General features: G+C 42.6%; 1 protein-coding gene across 1 annotated transcript in view; it reads left to right on the top strand.

The window, feature by feature from the left end:
• Positions 1 to 497: 497 nt before the first annotated feature.
• Positions 498 to 26,310, top strand: part of TECRL (trans-2,3-enoyl-CoA reductase like) — a 51,510-nt gene continuing 25,697 nt past the window's right edge. The window contains exons 1-7 of the mRNA XM_083583430.1: positions 498 to 842; positions 2,383 to 2,434; positions 7,885 to 7,929; positions 9,329 to 9,432; positions 16,148 to 16,263; positions 18,592 to 18,697; positions 24,806 to 24,878. Of these exons, the coding sequence (XP_083439556.1) occupies positions 624 to 842; positions 2,383 to 2,434; positions 7,885 to 7,929; positions 9,329 to 9,432; positions 16,148 to 16,263; positions 18,592 to 18,697; positions 24,806 to 24,878 (715 nt within the window). The 5' untranslated portion in view covers positions 498 to 623. The remainder of the gene's footprint in view (positions 843 to 2,382; positions 2,435 to 7,884; positions 7,930 to 9,328; positions 9,433 to 16,147; positions 16,264 to 18,591; positions 18,698 to 24,805; positions 24,879 to 26,310) is intronic.

The raw sequence follows: 26,310 nt of genomic DNA, 5'->3' as shown, positions 1-26,310 counted from the left end.
GCCTTCGCTCCTTCGCTTTGGCTATCGGATGACAGCACGGCACAATTAAAAATGGAAAGCCACCACCTACACAATCCCTCATGGAACGTTTGGCAGTTGTTTGACAATATTTGACCGGTTAATTGATCGGCATGCCAAGCTTAGTATAGACGTGCTCTGCATTAAGAAACATCTCCCACGCGGATGACATTTGACTTGCATTTTCATAAATGGACCTGTTTACACACCCGGGTTCTATAGATAATGATGACATTCCATTGCATATCACTTCTGGTTCCTTTATAGCTCTGGCTTTTTTTTCTTTTTTTTTTAAACGGACTGGCTTGTAATTATTAGCAAATGAAGATAAGGAACTGAACAGGACATGTTGTTTCAAACATTGTGTTTAAAATAAAAAAAAAAGGTAACACAGCACATTACAATAGCCCGCTAAATATAGTCACGGATTAGAGAGCCATTGTTTCCAATCCTGCTATATAAAACTAAGACTCTCCAAATGGAATGTCACTTGACCTTTCGTATTCCACTGGCCTGTGCTTGTATTTAACTGATGCCGGGACAACAGATTTCTCCTCAGAGGTGTCCAGCGTTGACATGACAGGCCTTAGCGTTTTGTCCCCACCATGTTCAGGAGACATAAGCCCAGCTCTTCGGAGCACAAGAGAGACCTTGGACCTGCACTGCCACATAATGACATGAGAAGTTTCTTCAGCTTGTCTCAGCTTGTCCTCTCGGCCGGCCACCTGAAACCGCCTCCAGTCTTAAGGCACTCCAAAACAACTTACTTTGAAGTGGAGATCCTTGATGCCCACAGCAAAAAACAGATTTGTGTAGTGGACAAGGTGAGTCGATGTGGTGTGTATGGTTTTTCTCACACACTACCTACTCCAGCACGCTGTGGGATGTGTGATCTTAAATGCATGACTTGCCCTGCAAGCCAAACTCCACTGACTTGGGAGTAAGCCCCACTGAATTCAATAGGACTTACTTCTGAGTAGACATGGTTAGGAGTATTCTGAGTCTTGTTTTCCTGCCTATATATATATATATATATATATATATATGGCTACATGCAATAATTTTTAACCTCCTTCCTGGACAAATTGTAAATGCATCTAACTCATTCTACAGCTTGATAGGAAGAATCAAATTGTGTTATTTTTCTGTGATGTTCATATTGCAGCTTATATTTAACTTTCCATAGGAAAGGACAGATTTTCCTTTTGTTTTTTTACCCTGTGGCACTGATGAAACCCTGTAACTTTCAAACAGGGCAGTGAATCAAACAGACCTAAGTGCAGAACTAGGCTTTAGAAGATGGGATGCATTTATCTGTAAATCTCAAATTCTGCTTTTCTGCCTATTCCCCCCCCCCCACACCACTATAAATGAATGCTCTTTTAATATTCTAGGCTAGATTTTTCCACAGTATTTGACTCCTACTTAGCAACTGTTATAGATTCTTCTGCAGGAAGACAGAACAAGTTTGCACTCGTAATGTCCTTTACTGCAGATTTCAACATTAAAATAATGCTGAATATTCAGAATCTGGCTGTTCAGTGCCAGTGTTTGATATCTGATGATATTTAACATTGGATATTATGGTAGCAGATTATATTTGACATGTGATGGTATTTTAATGTTTGATTTTCAGGATGTGCAATCCTATGCATATTTACTCAGAAAGTAAATCAGTAGGACTTAGTCCCGGATAAGCCTGCATACATCTATATTTATCTATATTTGTTATATATCATCTAGATTTACTACTTTAATTTGATAGGAGGTATTCAGTTTCTATAATAGTCTGCGTTTTACATTCTCATTTGAAACCAGTGTTTCTTGGATGCACTCAGGCCATTTTTGTGGTAGAAGGGTAATAATAACGTATTTGCACTGTACTTTAGAAGGCGCAAAATTCCTTCACCTATAATCCTTAGAACAACCCCGTATTGCAGCTCGTATGTTATAAAGGATTGACAGAATTGTTGGCCTAAAGGAATCCTGTGCCTTAGAGGTGAAATTTGAACTTACTGACTCATAGCTCAGTCATTCAGCCGCTCTGACACCAGCTCATGGGTTCATAGGAACTGAACACCTATCTACATGCATGCCTTAATGTGCATGATGTTACATCATTTACATGAGCCTGCATTTGTGAGATGTGTGTCCTTTTAAAAAAAATAAATAAAAATGAGAACAATTGAACTTAAAGTGCTTGAGTTTGGTTCAGTTGTGCCCAGTGAGTATGGCACAGTTCCGACTGAAAGCGAAATGTTTTAATCTTAAATACCTCTTTGGGCTCTGTTAGAAATACAAAAGCAAAGCAGAGTGAAAAACAAACAAACAGTACAACATATTTTCTTCCCCTCCAATTTTCAGATACCACCATCATCAACGCTTCTCGATGTAAAACATAAGTTTCACAAAGTATGTAAGTACCTGGCGGCGCCTTTGGCATAGGGAAAAAGCTGTCTCCTATCCTATCACCAAGAACTCAGAATAAACTGTATGTGTGTGTGTGTGAAAGAGAGAGACAGGCCCAGATCAAAGGGGTAGGCAAAAGGGGGCTTGTGCCCCAGGCGGCAGACCAAGAGGCAGCAAACAACATACCGTATTTTTCCGTGTATAAGACTGATTTGTTTCCCTAAAAAATAATGTCAAAAATTAGGGGGTGTCTTATACACGGGGTCATCTCCCCCCATTTTCTTAAATCTGAGTCCCCCAAAATAGGGGGCATCTTATACATGGGGGGCGTCTTATAGATGGAAAATATGGTAATTTTTCATACTTGCCACAGCCTGAAGCAATGCAGAAGCAAGCCCTTTTGGAATGGGCTTCTTTACAGGGTTTGTTCTCCACTGGTGGGGATGGAAACAGCCATTTGGGAAATGAAGGCATGGGAGAAGAGATGGGTAGTGAGGGCGAAAATGGTAGGGGAGAACAGCGAAAGGAAGAGCAAACAGCAAGGTAACTGGGTTGGAACTGGTTGAAAAAGCCTGCCATCGTAAGCAGGTCTACTCAGAAGTAAAATGTAAAGGTAAAGGGACCCCTGACTATTAGGTCCAGTCATGACTGACTCTGGGGTTGCGGCGCTCATCTCGCTTTATTGGCCGAGGGAGCCAGCGTACAGTTTCTGGGTCATGTGGGCAGCATGACTAAGCTGCTTCTGGCGAACCAGAGCAGCGCACAGAAACGCCGTTTACCTTCCCGCCGGAGCACTACCTATTTATCTAATTGAACTTTGATGTGCTTTCGAACTGCTAGGTTGGCAGGAGCAGGGACCGAGCAACGGGAGCTCACCGTCGTGGGGATTCGAACTGCTGACCTTCTGATCGGAAAGCCCTAGGCTCTGTGGTTTAACCCACAGCGCCACCCACATCCCTTACTCAGAAGTACTCCCTATTAAACTCAATGGAGCTTACTGCTAAGTGGATGGAGTTAGTAACGGAGGCATTTGTCTCCTCTTTTTGTGTGGGGGTGGGGAATGGGCTGTAATATGGTGCATAGTCTTGCTTCGCCGCATTGTGCACAATCTCAATGCAAGTTATATGAACTGTTGAAATTTGCTGCAATTTATTATATGTATGTGTCAAGAAGGCACATACCTGTAGGAGATAAATTCTGCCTGATGAGCAGCAAGTTTTCTACGAGCCATAGATATTTAGAGACAGCTGAGTGTCTTCTAGTGCTGGTGTTCATTCTATCTAGAGCTCATCCACATGGGAATTCAGAGACAAAAAAGCCCTCATGTGACTTATGAAGATGCAGAATGTTTATTCTCTGAATCAGAAAGTGTTTCTCTTTCCTCCCACTGCAGTCACAAATACTGGCAAGTTTTTAGAGAAATCCCAGTTGTAAAAGTATTGTATTTAGGGACTTAGTGCTTAATGCAATTGCCTTGAAAATATCTCTTTTTTAATTTAAGTGTTTAATTATATAGCTGTCAGTTTAATTCTGAAACTGAAAGGAACAATTTTTAAAAGTTTTACATCCAGGGCCAAATGAGAAGTGGAACTGGAGATCTTACGTTTGCTTTTTTTAAAAAAAGTTAATACAGTGGTACCTTCAGGTTACATACACTTCAGGTTACAGACTCTGCTAACCCAGAAATAGTACCTCGGGTTAAGAACTTTGCTTCAAGATGAGAACAGAAATCGTGTTCCGGCGGCACAGTGGCAGCGGGAGGCCCCATTAGCTGGTGCTTCAGGTTAAGTGGTGCTTCAAGTTAAGAATAGTTTCAGGTTAAGAACGGACCTCCGGAGTTAATTAAGTACTTAACCCGAGGTACCACTGTACCGTCAGCAGCAGACCTGAATCAGGTCAGGAGACCCACCCCACTTTCTGCACCCTTAAAAAAAAAAAGCCAAGCACATAAATCTGAATGTTAAATTCTTGTAAATTGCAGGTCTACTGTATTTGCTAAACCTTAACCAGCCTTTCTTCAAAGGAAGCTTGGGTTAGGTTTCCCTGCAAGCCTCTCATCTGTGTATTTGATGCAGACTTGTTTAATTTGATTAAAAGGGTGTAGGAAAATCCACCCTGATCATGGCTGTTCTTTAAAACTTGTTAAAGTGAATCCAAGCAAATAAGTACTGTAAAAGGCTTTCTGTAGGAATCTTTCATTTATTTACTTTAAGACTGCAAGATTCCCGGTTGAAGTTCACAACTGGGGAGAGGGGGGTAGCAGCAGTGCAGACTCCCTGCGACAGCAGCGCGGGAGAAACACATTGGCATATTGCATGAGCACTTTAGGCAGAATGTGCAAATATTGGAACATAAGGACATGTTGGTCCATTCTCCCCATCAGCGGTGATATACTTGCATCAGCATAATCCAGTGTCACACGTTTTATTAATCAGAGAAAAAGTGGGCTTAATCAGCTATATGCAATGTTGAAATAGAAATGTGTGCAGCTGCTATCCCAATATTATGGAGGCGGTGCAGATAAAATAGCTTTAATCACCACTCTTTCATACATAAAGCTCAGCCTTGATTGATTCCTGATTTGGTTGATAACTAAGAGGGAGCTAAAAATAAGCCACCACAATGCTGTGAAAAGGGGTCCTCTTCAGTGTTACAGCCAACCAGCCAAGCCACCTTTCAGGAAGCGCCATTCCCCTGCCCAGGGGTGTAGGAAGGGGGGTGCAGTCCACCCCGGGTGTCATCCTGGAGGGGGGGTGACAAAATGTCACACCGCAAGGGGGCAGCACTTACCGTGGTGCCTGGTCTTTAGCGCGCCCAAGCCACGCATCTCTCCTGGGAGTGACACGGTGACTCGGGACCCCATGCTGTCCGAAATGGCTGCGTGGGGCTTGTGTTCGCCAGGCAGACTATGCGTAAATCACCACGGCACCCCCCCTGGGTGGATCGCTGTGCCATCCCCGTGCATGGATCGCTGCCCCGCCGCTGTGGGCAGATCGCCCCACCTCCAACCCTCTGGATGCCGGAGCAGCTAGTTACACCCCTGCCCCTGTCCTCCTGGTTTTCATTCCCCCCGCCCTCATAACAGACACCCAACATTATTCTGCGCATACCGAGCATGCTTAGTCTGCATTAGTCTGGGGTGTGTGGTTTCGGGTTGCTTTTTTTGTTGTTCGCTTAGAAAATTTATTCCTTTACAGCGTTACCTCTAGTTACGAACTAAATTCGTTCTGGAGGTCCGTTCTTAACCTGAAACTATTCTTAACTAGAGACGTGCTTTTGCTAATGGGGCCTCTTGCTGCCGCTGTGCCGCTGGCACACGATTTCCATTCTCATCCTGGGGCAAAGTTCTCAACTCGAGGCAACTCTTCCAGGTTAGCGGAGTTTGTAACCTGAAGCGTTTGTAACCTGAGGCGTTTGTAACTTGAGGTACTACTGTATATATATATATATATATATATATATATATATATATATATATATATATTAGAGACAGAGAGAGAGAGAGAGAGAATTGAAATACTTTATTGTCACTTGTACAACTTGTATACAGTGAAATTACGCAAGCACCCCCCACTCAGCTCTCTTAGTCTTAATTCCCCTAATTTACTGATGCACACCCACCAAACCCGAAAGTCAGTTGCCCTGTTGTTATCTTTTCATTCAGCAGCCTAACAGCCCACAGATAGAAGCTGTTCTTTACCCTGTTGGTGTGACTAATCATGCTTCTATATCTTCTGCCTGAGGGCAGGAGATCAAGAAAGTGCCGGCCAGGGTGTGAATCATCCCTGAGAATTTTCCTCACTCTCCTGAGACAACAATCTTCCACTATTTCATCCAGCGGATTCACGGGACAGCCCATAATATCTTGTGCTGTATTCACCACCCTCTGTAGGCACTTCCTATCAGTTGATGTCAAACCAGCGTACCACACCATGATGCAGTATGAAAGGACACTTTCTATTGTGGACCGGTAGAAGGAGAGCATCAAATGTTGATTGACATCGTTCTTTTGCAATACTCTGAGGAGATGGAGTATATATTTGTACTTCTTTAAACATTTGGGTTTCCTCAAGCCTGTTGACATCTCGTCTTGTGTTTTGGCTATGTAAGGATTAACACTCAGAGAACCAATGCCACAATTAGGATTATACATGGGGCCTGCAACGAAATGTTACAGTAAGGAGCTTCTTCTGTTCAGGGATTCAGCTAGTCACTATATCCACCCACACAGCCCTATCCCAGATTCCCTGCCTGAATTCCTTCTTAAATGAGCATGCTTGGTTGGAAGGGGGACCACCCCTTGGAGAGGTGTTTATTATTATTGCTAAAGCGCTAAAGCGCTCTCTCTCTCTCTCTTTGTATTTCTGCAAACCTGAGATTTTCCTCCAGCCTGCTGAGAACACAATGTCAGTTGGATCTTCTCTGTTTATATACTTGTTGACATTCTCAAAGAACTCTAAATCTTATGGGAGACAGTACTTACCCTTGCAGAAGCTACGCTGGTTCTGCTTCAGCAAGACTTGTTTTTCTATATGCTTGGTAATTACATATTTAACAAAGCTTTCCACCAGGTTCCATGGGACAGATGTTAAGCTAACCAGCCTATAATTTTCAGCATCCTCCCACACAGCCAAACCAAAGTAGCCTCAGTATATAAATAGATGTGTATTTCATCCCTACCCCATCAGTTAAAATTGGTTGAGATCAATAAACTAAATTTTTAGTTGATTAATCTACCCATTTATAAGCTAGAAATCCTAGCTATTAAAATACTAAATAAATCCATTGTATTCCATTGCAGTGGGGCCAGATAATTTCTGGGGAGAAAACAAATATGTTTTCCTTTTGCATTCACATCTAAGCTCCCTGGTGTCTTGTTCATATTTTTTCATATTTTATAAACTTTTAACAATGACAGTACTTCAGTTCCTCTACCACAAGCAGCACAAATTTTAACAGCACTGTCCAGCCAAAGTGAAGCAAGCTCCCGATATATATATTTATTTTCAGACAGAAAGTCTTCTAGGTGGTATAGCTCCTTTCCAGGAGCGTTTTCCAGTCTAGGGGAGAATGAAACACAGGGTTGTCAAAATGATACCGTTATCTCTCTGCAGTTACACCAAAGTGTTCTTGAGAATTCTCAGACACTTGATTCCCATTCACCTTAAATGACATTTATGATGACCTTTGCTATTTAAGGCCTGGACAACCTACACATCAAAATTGATGTATTTCACATTCACAGAAAATATGTGCCCTGGTTGATATGAAAGACACATAAAGTAGGGGATTTAAATATATTTCTATTAGGTTAGCTGAGGTCTTTAAATCTCTACTCTGTTTTTGCACTGTGCTCTCATTTGTTTGCCACACTGTTCTTTCTAAGAGCAACCTTCTTATTCTTTTTTAAAAAATGTTTCAGAGTGAAAGGTACATTTTTCACTTATTTGAATGCAGGTCCCCAGTGGTCGCCATCTCGCATAGGCCTGCGACTTGAACGCAGTAAGTACTCGTTTTTCTGCCAAGGTACTCCCGAGCTGGGTTTTCCAAACTTGGGTCTTTAGCTGCTTTTGGACTACAACTCCCATCATCCATAGCTGGCAGGACCAGTGGTCATGGATGATGGGGATTGTAGTCCTCAAACAGCTATAGGCCCAAGTTTGAGAAGCCCTGCTCCAGAGCTTGTTTTCTGAATGAATTTCCACATTACCTTTCGTACGTGAGAACGAGCTTCCCAAAGTTTATAATATGGATAGACAAACCAAGAAATAAATGTTTTGCTATATTGACTGTGCCAGTTTAGATTTCCCCCAATATTTTCACAGATTTGCAAATGTGAATATTATCTTATATTTTATGTATGCATTGCCATCTTCAGTTGCTAGTCTTGCCAGAAGATCTTTGGAAAGTGAAGAAGGGGTGGTAGCCCCAAAGGTAAACTTCCTCTCTGACCAGAGCAAACATGGTGTAACCATGCTCTAACCAGCGCAAACATGGTCGCTAGCACTGATCCATCTTTGTTGTTCTGTTTCTTTCATGCTGGCAAGAAAGGAGATTGCTTGCCTGTCCTCCTTACCGGCTAGAACAGGGGTCCCCAAACTAAGGTCCGTGGGCTGGATAAGGCCTGAGGGACTCATTTATCTAGCCCACGGCGACACCCGCTGCTGATGCCCACTCTTATCGGTGCTGCGCTGCACGGCTGCCCACTTCCGGGTCAGAGGAGCACCGGAAATAGCTTGTGTGCATGCACAAGCATTATTTGCACATGCGCAAGCGTTATTTCCGGTGCACCTCCGGGTCGGAGGAGGCCCGTGCACATGCGCACAAGCTATTTCCGGTGCTCCTCTGACCCAGAAGTGCGCTGGAAATAGCATGTGCGCATGCGTATGGGCACGTGCTCCCCCACCCTCTGGCCCACCACGTGATTGGCGCTGGAGACACTGGCCCTAGACGCAGTAAGTTTGCTGACCCCTGGGCTAGAAGCGTGAATTTGAGCCATGAGGAACTCCCACTTTGCAAGTCCACCATTTGAGCAACATGAGCAAATAAATAAGACCTGGGACAATGCTCTCATGCCGCATCCTTAAATCAATGTCAAGTGATTTCTCTGTGAAGGTATTGCATCAAATGCTGACCACGTAATGTTTGGTCACTGTGGCATATACTCCAGTGACTGCCCTGCAGACTTGGTGTAATCCTGTGTTCCCATTCAAAAGTGATTTGTGGACTGGCAGGAAGCAAATGTGGTATGAGGCCATTCGAACGCTACCTAAACAGATTTGGCATTTCAGTGGCTGTATGTTAGTCGGACATCTCATGGAATTGGGTCGAGCATGTAACACATAAGCGGTGTTTCAGTTCAGACTGCATGTCACCTCCTTCTGTTTCTTTGTTATCATAGATGGGTCTTACTTGAGAGACTCTGTCAACATAAAGGCCCTTGCAGCTTCTTCTATCATTACGCTGTATTTCACAGACATGGGTCAGCAAGTCACCTGGACAACAGTAAGTTTAACTTTTGGTAAAATGCACACGGCAGAGTTGTGCATTAGCTTGAGAGGTGCTTCTTGCTTTGTTGGTTTTTATCATTTTCTTTTTTTATATAATTTTTATTTATTTTCCATTTAATGCTGTACATTCACATCATCATTGTCCACTATACCACCCTGGTTCTTTGGCGCCTATTGACTTCCTTCCCTCCCACCTCATGGCTTTCGAAATTAATCTTTATATCCTTGCAATTTATACGTTTTCCAATTCTAATTAGACTTGTTACAGAATGTCTCAAACTTTAAATAAATATAGAAAGATAGAAAATTTCTCATTACAAGTCATTGAACAACCCTGCTAGTGATGTTAATTGCTTACAACCATCTTTCAAATATCGTATAAATTTACTCCAATCCTTTTGGAATACTTGATCGTGCTGGTTTTGGGTTTTTCCTGTCAGCTTCACCAGTTCTGCAAAGTCTATCATCTTCATCTGCCACTCTTCTTTCATTGTACTACTTGCTGTTTCCATTTTTTGGGCTAAAAGAATTCTTGACGCGGTTGTTGCATACATAAACAGTCTTTTAACTTCCCTTGGTATCTCTTTACCCACTATACCCAGTAAAAAGGCTTCTGATTTTTTAATAAAAGTATTTTTAAACATTTTCTTTAACTCATTATATATCACTTCCCAGAAATCCTTTACCTCTTTACATGTTTATTGTACATTCCCGGAGCTCCTTTGGACAGAGGTTTCGGTAGATTGGAGCTGGCTTATCAAAAGAACCCATAATAGCTAAAAGCCTGCTACAAGTCAAGAAGCACCTGTTTCAAATTTCAACTCTGCAGTGACCTTACTAGGCAACTCACTTTCCCTCAGCAATATGGGGGGAATTCTACTGCTCTTCCTTATAAGGTTGTTGTGAGGATTACAGCAATACTCTGTTTTCGTGCTGCCTTCTGAATACAGTGGTACCTCTGATTATGTACTTAATTCGTTCCGGAGGTCCGTTCTTAACCTGAAACTGTTCTTAACCTGAAGCACCACTTTAGCTAATGGGGCCTCCTGCTGCTACCACGCCACCGGAGCACGATTTCTGTTCTCATCCTGAAGCAAAGTTCTTAATCCGAGGTACTATTTTTGGGTTAGCGGAGTCTGTAACCTGAAGTATATGTAACATGAAGCATATGTAACCCAAGGTACCACTGTATACAAAAGTGCTATATAAATACAACTTGTTCCACCTCGTATTCAGTGCATGCAGCGCAGTCCCTGGTCATCTGCAGCTCAGCCGCTGCAAAAAGTGACATGATTCATCTCTGTCCACCATGGTGAAACATTATGTCATTAATTACATGTTTCCACACCATTTCAGTGCAGAGGAAACGTAATGCAAATCGGAAAAAGAACATCTACAATTATGTATCATTGTACATCGTTCTCAGACTGAAAACAACAGCAAATATCAATTGTATTTGCTGGATTTATTCCCATTCCAAACATGGGACAAATAAGTGAGCACCAGCAATTTTCTGCTGCCATTTCCCTTGGAATTCTCTGACATCCCTAATCTGAGAAATGCAAATTTGGTCAGTTCATGGAAAAACACAGATCAAAGTACATCCTACAACTTCTCTAGCTACCACCCGGGATGTAAGAATTGGTATATGACACACATGGTAAGCAGCTTTCAAACATTACTCCTACCATGTTGAGCAGTACCATGCTGAAAATGTATTTGTTGGTCTGAATGCAGAGCTTTCATGCTTAAACTGATAAATGGAGGAAACCGCATTCGCCTTGCTAATGTGCATAGATATTACTAATCTATGAAAAACTTTACTGACCTATTTGTTTCATGTAGCTATGTGGCTCTATAGCCTGGAAGGAAATGAAAAAAAAAAGAACTGTTTGCAAATGCTTCCTAGCCAGGTCACCTAAACCAGTTGATCATTTTTTTTATCACCAACAGTATCACCAAGTAGCATTTGCATCACCAAGTAGCAAGAGAAGAGGTCAAATCTGTGTCCAGGGCAGCTGTTTACCAGCTCCACCTGGTACGTAGGCTGAGACCCTATCTGCCTGCGGACTGTCTCACCAGAGTGGTGCATGCTCTGGTTATCTCCCGCTTGGACTACTGCAATGCACTCTACGTGGGGCTACCTTTGAAGGTGACTCGGAAACTACAACTAATCCAGAATGCGGCAGCTAGACTGGTGACTGGGGGCAGCCGCCGAGACCATATAACACCGGTCTTGAAAGACCTACATTGGCTCCCAGTACGTTTCCGAGCACAATTCAAAGTGTTGGTGCTGACCTTTAAAGCCCTAAACGGCCTCGGTCCAGTATACCTGAAGGAGCGTCTCCACCCCCATCATTCTGCCCGGACACTGAGGTCCAGTGCCGAGGGCCTTCTGGCGGTTCCCTCATTGCGAGAAGCAAAGCTACAGGGAACCAGGCAGAGGGCCTTCTCGGTAGTGGCGCCCGCCCTGTGGAACCTTCCAGCAGATGTCAAAGCGATAAACAACTACCTGACATTCAGAAGACATCTTAAGGCAGCCCTTTTCAGGGAAGTTTTTAACGTGTGATATTTTACTGTATTTTTGGTTTTTATGGAAGCCGCCCAGAGTGGCTGGGGAGGCCCAGCCAGATGGGCGGGGTATAAATAATAAATTATTATTATTATTATTATTATTATTATTATTATTATTTAAGAAAGGTGAAGAAAGAGCTATTCTCGGTTAGTTAACCAGAACACAGGATGTGCCTTTAATACATGGTGGTGACTCAGAAACGCTGTGTCACCACCATCACTGTAAGGTGAGTTTCTCAAATTAATGATCTAGGCAGATGATGCTTATGGTCCGAATTGAAAATTCTCTCTGGCATTCATGGAATCAGGAATTAACGGAAACATCCAGCCCTTCTCTTCTTCTGCCACATATAAATAGATGACACACAGAAGCATACTAAGCATTCAGTACATTTTGTATCAGTTGGTCGGGACTCTTTTGTGAATACGCACCCTGCTCCAATTTCAGCAGGCAAGAAGCTAAAGCCAGCGCTTTAGATAATCTATAGCGCAGCTGCTTTTATCATTGTTGCTACTAATTTCTCCCCTCAATGTGCTCTCCTCCTCCCCCAAAGTCAATAAGCAACTTTAATAGTTTTCTGTTCTTGACATCACAGTGCCTCGACTGTGCAGCTGACTGATGCCACAGATGCCATTGTGCCATTGCCAAGCTTGACTAATTTATGCTTTCTGAGAAAAGGCTAAGGAATAAACCCCACACAAGTCCCTAAGAAGGTTGGATGGCATCTTGTATGTCTCCTTCTGGCAACTCCTGCGGCCAACCTGGTGCCAAATGTATGGCTCTGCTTTCCTTTGGACCACACCAGAAAAGGCTGAGAAGGGCGTCTTGTTGTCTGGGTAGCCCAGGACCTCCACACACACTGCCCAGGCTTGTGCCCCAGAAAGGTCACTTTGGTGCTTCTAATGCAGCAAAAACAACACAGGAGGCAGCAATTATGAGAGTTCGACTTCACCCCCCAAAGGTGTACTCTTCCATTGTAATCCAAGATAGACAGATGCCACAGCATGTTCCTATTGAGTATAATAGAGGGTGAAATACCCAAGAAAGCACTCAGTGTCTTTCTCTACGCAACGGCACCGGCCAGAATAATTTATGCTCAAAGGTGGAAAGACCAGGGCTGTCTTTACCTGGGGGTGCAAGGGGTGCGAGGCACCCGGGCGCCGAATTCTGGGGGGCACCCGCCGCTGAAGCTGCCTAAGCTCTTAACTATCTACCTGTAATGAAATAATAAATCATTTTGATCAAGCTAAAAAAACAAAATACATATATACCTTTTGTTGTTGTTGTTGTTTAGTCATTTAGTCGTGTCTGACTCTTCATGACCCCATGGACCAGCACACGCCAGGCACTCCTGTCTTCCACTGCCTCCCGCAGTTTGGTTAAACTCATGCTGGTAGCTTCGAGAACACTCTCCAACCATATCGTCCTCTGCCGTCCCCTTCTCCTTGTGCCCTCCATCTTTCCTAACATCAGGGTCTTTTCCAGGGAGTCTTCTCTTTGTCATGAGGTGGCCAAAGTATTGGAGCCTCAGCTTCAGGATCTGTCCTTCCAGTGAGCACTCAGGGCTGATTTCCTTAAGAATGGAACATATATACCTAGGTACAGTCATACCTAGGATTAAAGTAGCTTTGGGATGAGTATTTGCGGGTTGTGCACTGTGGTGACACGCATGCACAGACAGTCAGAATGACATCACGCGCATGAGCGGAAGCGGCGAATCGCGACCCGCGCACACGCGCAGACGTGGGTTGCGTTCGCTTCAGGATATGAACGGGGCTCTGGAACAGATCCCGTTCGCGTCCAGAGGCACCACTGTATTACCGAAATGTATACCTACTGTTTCGCTAAAGGACTTTCAACTTTGTGCGCTCATTTACCTAAGACTTGTCATTCACAATGGCGGCGCTTGTCAGACTCAACAGTGCCATGCACGCGAAATTAACTCTTAAATCAAAATATTATGTTACGTATTGTATTGAGGTGCTATGTGGCAGCAGGGTCAGCAGCACCTTTGACACGACTGATGTTTCTCCTAAGCAGGTGCCTAAACAATACTTGTAAGTTTAAGTGTGGTGGTGTTGTATACTTAAGTATAAGTGTATTGTAAATAAATGAGCAAATAAAAAAAATTGTTTCTTTTTCCTCCCTTCTTTCATAAACAAGAGATAAGGCATAAGCGTGGTGTCTGACATAAGCATAATAAAAGTTAATTTGGGGGCTAAGCTAAATTTGAGGGCGCTGGGCAGATCTTTGCACCCCGGCGGCGCATATGCTAAAGAAGGGAAGGACCAAAATAGTCCTACGAAAGTAGACTGGCAGAATATGCTAATAGAATATGTGGAATGAACCATGTCGACTGCATAGATAAAGAAATCAGGATAAGTCTGCGATAGAAGAGGAGTGGGACTACTTTGGAGACTACTTAAAGAAGGAAATAACCATATAAATTTCCAAGTAGGGCCAGATACATGAGCAGTAGTGAAAATCAGGAAAGGGGGGAGTAATCAAGGAGATACAGCTCAACAAGGATTAAATAAGATTCCATGGAGGCGTGTGTGGGGAAGCCAAAGAGTGTAGGATAAAGGATGATAACTGTATAACGGATGTAAGGTAAAGGTAAAGGGACCCCTGACCATTAGGTCCAGTCGTGACCGACTCTGGGATTGCGGCGCTTATCTCACTTTATTGGCCGAGGGAGCCGGCGTACGGCTTCCGGGTCATGTGGCCAGCATGACTAAGCTGCTTCTGGCGAACCAGAGCAGCGCACGGAAACTCTGTTTACCTTCCCGCCGGAGCGGTCCCTATTTATCTACTTGCACTTTGACGTGCTTTTGAACCGCTAGGTTGGCAGGAGCAGGGACTGAGCAACGGGAGCTCACCCCATTGCGGGGATTCGAACCGCCAACCTTCTGATCGGCAAGACCTAGGCTCTGTGGTTTAACCCACAGCGCCATCCGCGTCCCTATAATGGATGTATTGTTATGTAAAATGCATCAATAAACAAACATGTTCTTACCACAGTATTTATTTTTATTTATATATCTGACAAAATTCAATTACGACTTAATCAGCAAAACCCTGTAAGCAATTTATATATAACACTGCTTTTAATATTAACTAAAATAGCAATAGAATAAACTGTTTCAAACTAATTGACATGAAAATAGAAATAAATGCAGTTTTAAAACAGATATACGTCAATCCCCGGGATAGCTCAGTCAGTAGAGCATGAGACTCTCATGGTCGTGGGTTTGAGCCCCACATTGGGCAAAAAATTCCGGCATTGCAAGGGGTTGGACTAGATGACCCTCATTGTCTCTTCCAACTTTACAATCTTATGAGTCTATATAATTCCATGTTAAAACTCCATGTTGAAACTATGTATCTGGGTAGGCTTGCCGAAACAAAAAAGTTTCTTAGCAGGCCCTGAAAACTGGAGAATTTCAAAGAGTGAAAGCAGAGGACTGATTCCTTGTAAATATGGAATGGAAGGGACACTATTCATTCTGAATAATGTCAACACAAACTGAAGTGATTGATTGGGTATATAAGGAGTAAGGCAATGAGTAAGGAGTAAGGCCAGCTCACAGGTGCTTATAATATCAGTGGAAACAGTTGGTAACTGCCTTTAATTTTAACCTGAAGATTGCCACTTGTCCAGTTTTTATTTTAATTTGTTTGAATTAATTGTGGGATGTATCTTAATTTATTGATCACTTGTTTTTATGCATTGTCTTACTTGCATGATGTTAGTCGCTTTGAGCCCGGCTTTGGCTGGGGAGGCCGGGATATAAATAAATTATTATTATTATTATTATTATTATTATTATTATTATTATTATTATTATTATTGTAAACTGGTTCAAGGGCTTTATATACTAAGAGCAACATCCTGAATTTACCCAACTATTCCCCATGAAAACTAAAGGTGAACTTAAAAAGACTTGTTGACTTTGCATGCAGGCATACCTTCCAATGAAAATAGGGACGTCCCATTCCATAATAATAATAATGTTATTATTTATACCCCAGCCATTTGGCATTTGCCAGATGATATTAAGGCTGCACAGGAAAATATCACTCTATGATCCCATTAGCTTCAGATGACCTTTTTTCTTTCTTCTTCTTCTTCCAGGTTTTTCTAACCGAATATACCGGGCCTCTTCTAATCTATCTGCTCTTTTACCTTCGCCTCTCAAGTATTTACGATGCAAAGGAGAGCGCAAGAAGTCTACGCCATCCTGTAGTTCAGTGAGTAAGAATGGTCTGTGCTCAAGGATGGTATAATGTGATGATGCCTTCTTAGAGCAAAGACAGACAAAAATGTGAGTGAATTAAGTATAGTGGAGGTGGTCTACCATGGTTGCCTCAATCTGAATCATCCAGTGCTTTTTTTCCTGGGGGTACGCAGGGATACGCATACCCCTCAACATTTTGTGAATCTAACGGGTAAAGTTAAAAAGACCCCTGACTATTAGGTCCAGTCGCGACCGACTCTGGGGTTGTGGCGCTCATCTTGCTTTACTGGCCGAGGGAGCCGGTGTACAGCTTCCAAGTCATGTGGCCAGCATGACTAAGCCGCTTCTGGTGAACCAGAGCAGCGCACGGAAACACCGTTTACCTTCCTGCCGGAGCGGTACCTATTTATCTACTTGCACTTTGACGTGCTTTCGAACTGCTAGGTTGGCAGGAGCTGGGACCGAACAACGGGAGCTCACCCTGTCATGAGGATTCGAACCGCCGACCTTCTGATCGGCAAGTCCTAGGCTCTGTGGTTTAACCCACAGCACCACCCGCGGAATCTAACGGGAGAAGAAACTAAAAAAAATAAAATTTTAATTTCTTCTCTAGCATGGTGAATCATCAGTTGTGTTGAAGAGCACGGTGATTCGTCAGTTCCGTTGCTGCAACCCCCGATGACGGCCTCATTTCCTGTCAGGTGTATCCTGAGTCTCGGACGGAATGAGAGTACCCCTAAACATTTTTTTAAAAAAAGAAAAAAAGCAGTGGATTCATGAATGGGTTAGCCATGTCATTCACAAACACATGCACCCTTCAAATCTGTATTTATTTATGAATTTTATGCTGGGTGATATTTGTAAAGGAAAAGCCTGAGCCCATAAGCTTATGCAGGTTTTTTAGACACCCCCCCCCACTTTTAAACATAGGCATATAATTACAAGCAAACTTCAAGCTAAAAGTAATCACAAAAGCAGTCATAAAAGCAAGAAGAATAAAAACTACAAGATAATGAAAATATATTCCATGGTGGAAAACAAGGTTCACATTTATACCAAACATCAAATAATCATGAATTTTGGCAAATTAACTCATATTTAGTGGGAATGTGCCAACGATGAGATTGTTGGGTCATATAAATCCTAAACGTCCCCCAAGCAGAAGCAAAGTCATACATGGCGACATGTATGAATCAGTTTTTTTGGAAATGGCAATGAACATGACTTTCTATGGATCTACAGAATAACAAGATGCAGCCTTCTACCCTGGAAGGAGCACATAAGCCAATATGTTCCTCATACATGCCGTACAACCCTAACACCATAAGGGGGAACCAGACTTTACGATATGAGGTTTCTAGTGCATACTCTTTCCCTTTTAGAAAGGTTCAAGGAGGGTGAGGTCTGGATTGGTGGGCTTTTTAGATCTTGAGGAATATTTAACCTATACAGTGGTACCTCTGGTTGCGAACGGGATCCGTTCCAGAGGCCCGTTCGCAACCTGAAAGGAACACAACCCACGTCTGCGCATCTGCACACGTGCGGGTCGCGATTTCCCACTTCTGCTCATGTGCATGATGTCATTTTGCATGTCTGCACATGCACGGGTGGCAAAACCAGGAAGTAACTTCCGGGTCGCCGTGGGACGCAACCTGAAAAAACGTATCATGAAGCAAACGTGACAAAAGGTATGACTGTACCAGGCATGTCCAACAGGTTGATCGCCATCTACCGGTCAATCGTGGGGCGTCAGTGGTAGAAGAAGAAGAAGAGGAGTTTGGATTTGATATCCCGCTTTATCACTACCCTAAGGAGTCTCAAAGCAGCTAACATTCTCCTTTCCCTTCCTCCCCCACAACAAACACTCTGTGAGGTGAGTGAGGCTGAGAGACTGCAGAGAAGTGTGACTAGCCCAAGGTCACCCAGCAGCTGCATGTGGAGGAGCAGGGACACGGACCCGGTTCACCAGATTACGAATCTACCGCTCTTAACCACTACACTACACTGGCACACTGGTAGATCATGGTCGATCGTGGGACCGTTTGCAAAAGTCCCACCACCTCTGTTTTGCCTCCCCTTAAAAAAAAGCTCAAAAACTTTGGCTGGCAATGACAATGGGTAGATCGCTGCCAGTATTTTAATACTTTGAGTAGATCACTGTCTCTTGCGAGTTGGACATTCCTGACCTATACAATGCAGATTGTGGATGGCTTCCCTAAGATAACCTATTGAGTTAATGGGAGAGTAGGTGAGATTTAAAGATGGCTACATCAAACACTGCAATTAATTTTTTGGTTGGGTTTTTTTAACCTTTACTTCCTTCTCTTTCTAATTTCTGCAGCCTGGCCTGCTTCTGTCATTGTTTACACTATGCCAGACATCTACTGGAGACACTCTTTGTGCATAAGATTTCGGAAGGGCACACTCCCCTGAAAAATATGATCAAGGTGATTTTCATCTGTAACATATTGTACCGTAGAACTGATTGAGAAAAGCCACTCTGAGAACTTTGTTGCAGAGCAGCCTATACAGTAAATATTGCAGACAAATGAATGAATGAATAAGTGAATATGTGCTATGACTAATGTCAGTCACCTGGTTGTCGGGGCTGGGTAGGAATTTTTCCGCTTGGCAAATTGGCACCAGCCATTTGGTTTTTGCCAACCTAGCAGCAATCGTCACAACTTTAGGCATTGGGTAAGCCTTGTCATGGGAGGGGTATCCCGTTAAAGGGATCCGGGGTTGTGGTTCCTGTCCGAAGGCTGGGCGTGGGCTAGGGCCATGCCATGACCCCAACGGTGAACCTGAGGGTGCTCTTAATTGATGTATATCATAGGGCTCCCCCTATTGTGGTTGACCCTCGAGACTTCCTGCAGACAGGCAGGAGTCAGGATATAGTCTTGCTTCACCCAGTTACCTAAGCCAAACCGCTCACATCTATAACCGATAATGTTGTGGCCTAATTTATCCCATTAACCCAACATATTCGTGTCTGTGCGTTTGTTTCTAGGGAAACTGCAGGGCCCGGGGCCTTGCCACACAACTCACCTGTCTGGTGTTGATGCCCTCAGGCATCTCTCTTCTTTCCCAGTCAGTCTGCTGCCACTCCATTGCTTTAGGAACATTATCTCGGTGATGGTTACAACAACCCCAAAAGTCAGGCCGCTACTCCTATTCCCATATTACGGTTGGGAGAGATGTGTCTGAAAAAGTTCACCAGTAACTGCAACCAGTCTCCAGACACTTTTTTTTTTTTTTTAAAAAAGATATTTATGGAAGTTTTACGAAAACATAAGTTTACAAAATGAAAAAAGGTCATATAAAAAGAAAAAGGTACAAAAAAAGAACATAGAAAAATACATGAAAAAAAAGAAAATACAAAATACAAAAGACAAATAGCTAAAAAAGAATTAAAAACAAATCCTTTTTTTGTAACTTTAAACTCATCAACTTATTTCCTTGGCCTCCTCACACCTCCCCTTTTTGTATTCCCATTTAAATAATCAAATCAGCAAATCCTTACCCTCTTTCGTTTATCTTAACTCTGTATCTTAACATATTATAACTCTATATTTTCATCCATTACCAATTCATTTTTGCATATTCTTATTAACTTTGTTGCTAATGCCACTTATTTTCAATCCAACATCATTTTAACATTCATTAATTTTACAGTATTTCTGAAGATAGTCCTTAAATTTCTTCCAGTCTTCTTCCACCAACTCTTCTCCCAGGTCTCGGATTCTGCCAGTCATTTCCGCCAATTCCATATAATCCGTCACCTTCATCTGCCACTCTTCCAGGGTGGGTAGCTCTTGTGTCTTCCAATACTTTGCAATAAGTATTCTTGCTGCTGTTGTTGCATACGTCTCCAGACACTTATAAGAGCAGGGATTCCAGGTTAGGAGACGTTTTCCATTGGGGGGGGGGGGCGTGGGGTGAGAATCACTAGCTTTTTTCCTTTTTGGGGGGGGTAAATCCAATATCTTTTGTGCTGGGCACCTTTAACTTTTAATTTTTTAAAAAAATAGTTTTTCAGGTTTTAAAATTTTACAATCAATTATCCAACAATCAATATAAAAACAAAATTCCAAGGAATCTCCTGAACTTCCTTCCTCCCCTTTGTGGGTCCTTATATTAACCCTTTCCTCCTGCATCTTTTATATCAATCCAAATCTTTTGCATCTCCATTATATCCAAAATTCAACATTAAACAAGTGTTATTCCAATCCTACCAATGATTTTAGTTATTTACAATGGTTTTTAAGGTAAAGTATGTATTTTCCCCATTCCTTATTAAAATTTTGAACTTCCAGGTTTCTGATTCTTCCGGTCATTTTTGCCAATTCGGTATAATCCATCAACTCAATCTGCCGTTCTTCTCTGGTAGGGACTTTATCTTCTTCCCATCTCTGGGCCAAGCAGCTGTGGTCACATACATAAATAGTCTTTTTGGCTCCCTTGGGATTTCAGCGCCTAGAATTCCTAAAAGAAAAGCTTTGGGCTTTTTTTAAAAAAAGGGGGTGGAAATGGTTATTTTAAACAATTTTTTTTCAGTTCATTGTATATCATTTCCCAAAATTCTTTTACTACCTTAAATGTCAACCACATATGATAAAAGGTGCCTTACTTTTCCTTACATTTCCAACATGTATTTGACCCTGTTTTGTACATTTTTGCTAATTTACTAGAAATACCAACAATACGATATTTTCATATAAATTTCTTTCAGCGTATAGCATGCTGTAAATTTCAAATCTCAATCCCATAGCTTCTCCCATTCTGTAAATTGTATATTATACCCAAAATCTCTCGCTCAGTGTATCATTACTGATTTAACCAGTTCCTCTTTTTTATGCCATTCTAATATTAATTTGTACATTTTTGAAAGCAAATTTGTTTTGTTCCCTAACAGCTCTTTTTCAAATTTAAAGGTTTCATACAAAGCAATTCTTTTTGTCGATCTTAAATATATAATTTAATTGATGGTATTGTAACCAGTCAATTAATAATTATCTTATATCCTCAAACCTCTTCAATTTCAGTTGGTGTTCTACTTCCATTAACAGTTCTTTATACGTTCCCCAGTCATTTCTCATATTCAGTGGGTTTTTTAAAAGATATCACTTCCAGTGGGGACAGCCACCATGGTGTTTTTTAGTTCTAATAGATTTTTATATCTTTCCCATACTTCATAAACAGATTTTCTTAGTACATGATATTAAAAAGCTCTATGTACTTTAACTTTCTCATACCACAAATATGCATGCTAACTACATCTATTATCATGACATTCAATGTCTAAAACATCAGTATTTTTAAAAATAATATCCATTCCCTTAGCCAGCATAGACAGGATGCCTCATAATATAATCTTAAATCCAGTAGGGAGAATCCACCTCTGTCTTTAGAGTCTATCAGCAATTTATATTTTATTTTTGGCTTCTTCCCCTGCCAGATAAATCTGGTAATATCTTTTTGCCATTCTCTGAAGTGACCTGCATTGCTGATCAACGGTATAGATTGGAAAAACAACATTTTTGGCAATACATTAATTTTAATTACCGATATCCTTCGCAATAATGATAGTTCATCCTTCCCCACACCTCTAAATTTTTCTTTATTGTATAGTTATCCTTAAAAATATTCCACTAGCTAAATTGATGCAGTGCTTGAGGCTTGTCTGGTACCTTTTTGGGTCCCAGCTGAAGTGCCCTCTGAGAGGATGTTTTCTCCCATTAGGGTTGAGCCAGCAAAGGAAAGGAGATTCAATCCATACTCTGAGGAGTACATAGATGCCTTCATGTCCTCCTCCCGTATATCCTTGCCTTCCAGCCCAGGGAGTTTCCTCCTACAATATATGATGCACTCTAGACTACGTACCTTCCAAGGCCTCTCCTTTCACTCAGATCTAGGGACCCCTCTCCTTGGATTCTGTGCTCCGCCTTCTGCTCTTCACCACTCCATCCCCTTCTGAGGCAGCCTGGGAGATGGAGAAAGATGCCATCTCCATTCCCCACCAAAACGAGGACTGCAAGCTTCTCACCCTCAAAAGGTCTGCTGTACCAGCTGTCATAGCAAGGTTGTTATGGCTTGCAGAAAAGTGACAGGGGACTCGATAAGGAGTGATATAGTGAAAGCCTGGCTCAGTAACAGTGGTAGGAGAAACAGAGTCTTCATTTTCCTCTCATCTGTAAAAGGCGTCATCTTGTTCACTTTAAGAGCTTGGCAGGGTTTTGTGGCACAACAGGTGACAGCAGCGTTATCAAAGAGATTGCACATCCAACTGAATAGCTGGGTGTTGATCAGCAGAGACTGAGTTGGCTGCAAAGCATTATGACATCACAATGGGGACTGTTTCTCAGCCTCTGCTGTTGCTAGGCAAACTTTAAAAGTGCATTTTCTTGAAAAGGAGAATAGTTACGACAATTCTTGCTCCTCTGTTGAGTATTTTATCTACTTGGCAAAATTTAAATACTACCAGATTATAATAAAACTCCTGAGTGGTTTATAAAAGCACAACATTAAAATTATCAATATGACTGTTAAAAACATGTAAAAACATTAAAAATATAATTAAAACCAACAGTATATTATTATTGTTATAATATTATTTACCGTATACCCCACTTTTCCCCCTGACAGGGACTCAAGGCAGTTTAAAGATTAAAACAAAAACAGCTAAAAATTTAGGGGGGAAACCAAAGATTAAAAAACAATTAAACATGGATACAATTAAAACTGTATATATGCACATAAAAATATATTAAGAACATACAAATAATCACAATAAAAACAGCATGGCACCAGCCCCTTCATTAAAAGCAGTCAGTTCCCAAAATCCTGGTGGAACAAGAAAGCCTTCACCTTCCATCAGAAAGACAGCCAGGAGAGATCCAGTCTAACTTCTCTAATGACTGAGTTCCAAAGTCTGGGAGCATCCACAGAGAAGGCCCTCTTTGACCTAAACTAAAAAGCCTAAAAAGATTAAAACATATGCCAACCTTCGACGTGCCTGGGCCGCCTTTTACTAAACCAAAAGTGTAGGTGCTGCCATAATAAAATATTGATTTCTTACAAGTGCGGAACAAGTATTATGTGGCACATGTAACAGGACCAGTTCTGCAGATCAAAGTGGTCAAGTGGACATATATGGGGTATGTGACTTAATGGAAATTATGGGGCAGACTCTGGAATCTGAGAGTTCAAAGAGCAGTCCATACTGGAGAAGACTTATGTTTATGTCTGATACTGCTTGAGGGAGCCAAAGAAGAACAGGAAAACCTGAGGGGAATCTCAGCAGCAATGTGATGGAGTAGAGGAAAAATTCAGGGAGACTTGGGTTGAGTAAGAATAAGGCAGGTTTCCCCAACCTGGTGCCCTTCAGGTGTTGTTGGGCTACAGCTCCCAATTGGCCATGCTGGCTGGTGCTGATGAGAGTTGCTGTCCAAAACGTTTGGAGCACTGTAAGTTAGGGAGGGCTGAAACTTTGGCCACCTCATGAGAAGAGAAGACTCTCTGGAGAAAACTCTGATATTGGGTAAGATTGAGGGGACAAGGAGAAGGAGACGTCAGAGGACGAGATGGCTGGACAGTGTTATAGAAGCGACCAACATGGATTTGACAAAACTCCTACAGGCAGTGGAAGACAGGAGTGCCTGGAGTGCTCTGGTCCATGGGATCACAAAGAGTTGGACATGACTAAATGACTAAACAACAACAAGGAGCCAGGAGAAGACCTCTCTACTGGAAAGGACTTGTCACAAAGTAAGGGCAGCAGAGTCAGGCTTCAGGGAATCTGCTCCCCCTCCCTCATGGCAGGCTGCCAGTAACGGAAAGACAAGAAGCTCTTACCAAGGTCTTTTATTCCATTTTCACACAGAGAGACGTAGAAATGTCATCTCTTGGGTAATGGCATTACTCCAAGTAATCTCTTCCCCTCTTCACTTCTCAGTCATCAACAGCCCACAGCCCCCTTATGGTGTCTGCTTAGGGACAATTGCCTCTGGTCTCTCTGCTATCCTACTTTCATTGACCACCTGGTTCTGGGAGAAGGTAGGTCTAGAATGCTCTCTAGTGATAACGTGTCAGCTGGCTGTTCCTGCTCTGCTTCTCCCATTATTTCCCAGTTTTGCCCTTCTTCTATCTCTGAGCTGTGACCCTCTGCAAACCACCATTGTAAATCTATACCAGGCTTCCTCAACCTCAGCCCTCCAGATATTTTGAGACTACAATTCCCATCAACCCTGACCACTGGTCCTGCTAGCTAGGGATCATGGGAGTTGTAGGCCAAAAACATATGGAGGGCCGAGGCTGAGTAAGCCTGATCTATACTGTTCTCCTCTTCTCGGGAAGGTTCAGGAGAAAGGGGGTGTGTGGTCTCCACCATTCCTCCTCCGATGTGCAGTCCCTGACAACCAGTTGCCAGAGCATCACTATCCAATAAACAGATGTGTGTATCTGGTAGGGATCTGTTGACCCCATTGTGCCAACTATTGTGGAGACAGTAGTTCATTTTGGTATATCCTTTCATTATCTCTATGGTCTCATTGCAGGGTTGCACTTTTTACTGGGGGTTCACGTCTTGGCTTGCTTACTACATCAATCACCCACAGTACACTCCTCCATGTAAGTAATGCAAAGGGCACGTGTTGCACTAGAAACTTGTCTCGCGCTACATGAATTGGCCTATAGAGTTTGTGGCCTAGGACCCTCTTACATACGGTACCGCCTCTCCTGGTATGTCATTCAGAGGACCTTAAGGTCCATGAATAATAATAGATTAAAGGTCCCAGGCTCTAAGGAAGCCAGACTATCCTCCACCAGGGCCAGGGCTTTTTCAGTGATGGCTCCAACCTGGTGGAATGCTCTGTCCCACAAGACTAGGGCCCTGCAGGACTTGATCTCCTTCCGCAGGGCCTGTAGGACAGACCTATTCTGCCTGGCCTTCAATTTGAATTAGCCTGATCCTCTATTCCCTTTTCCCTTTCCTTTTCTATGAAGAAACCCTTTCTGGGACCCCACATTTAAATTCTTCCCTGGTCTCCTTGCTGGCCCTACTAGGGCCAACTTGGCCAGTTAGCCCTGGTGATCATTCAATGTCTACTGATTGGGGTTTTCTGTTTGTTTGTTTGTTTGTCCCCCCCCCCCCCAAAAAAGACCCCTGATTTTTTGATTTTTATTGATATTGATGCTGTATTTTTTATTGTATTTTATGCTGTTTTTAAGTTGCATTTTAATCAATGTTTTGTATCTGCTGTTAGCTGCCCTGAGCCCTGTTTTTAAACTGGGAAGAGTGGGGTATAAATAAAAAAGTATTAGTATTATTATTAGGGGCTGTTTTTCCTTTTTTTGAGTCAGGATTTCAGAATTCCATACCAAAACAGGATGGAAATTTCTAGCAAGATTTCAGATATTAGACGGGAAAGGAGGGAAGGAATGCAGAGGTCTAGCTTTAGACTCCAACCCAGTGAAGGGTTAGTAAAAAATACTGTCCCTGTGCTGAGGAGAGAATCAGAGTGGCTTCAATTCCCCACTCCAGAGCATTGACAGAGGATGATTTCAGACCATATTGTAGTTGGGGTATAACTTTCTCCCATCACAACAAGCCCCCAAGGGCAAAATTAGTTGTGAACTAGGAGACCTTATGGGGACGTGGGTGGCACTGTGGGTTAAACCACAGTTCATATAACTTGCATTGAGATTGTGCACAATGCGGCGAAGCAAGACTATGCACCATATTACAGCCCATTCCCCACCCCCACACAAAAAGAGGAGACAAATGCCTCCGTTACTAACTCCATCCACTTAGCAGTAAGCTCCACTGAGTTTAATAGGGAGTACTTCTGAGTAAGGGACGTGGGTGGCGCTGTGGGTTAAACCACAGAGCCTAGGGCTTTCCGATCAGAAGGTTGGTGGTTTGAATCCCCATGATGGGGTGAGCTCCCGTTGCTCGGTCCCTGCTCCTGCCAACCTAGCAGTTCGAAAGCACGTCAGAGTGCAAGTAGATAAGTAGGTACCACTCTGGCGGGAAGGAAAATGGTTTTTCCGTGCGCTGCTC

This window comes from Podarcis filfolensis (genome assembly GCF_964270895.1).
Source record: "Podarcis filfolensis genome assembly, chromosome: 13".
Taxonomy (NCBI): domain Eukaryota; kingdom Metazoa; phylum Chordata; class Lepidosauria; order Squamata; family Lacertidae; genus Podarcis; species Podarcis filfolensis.
This window is presented reverse-complemented; position numbering and strand designations above follow the sequence as displayed.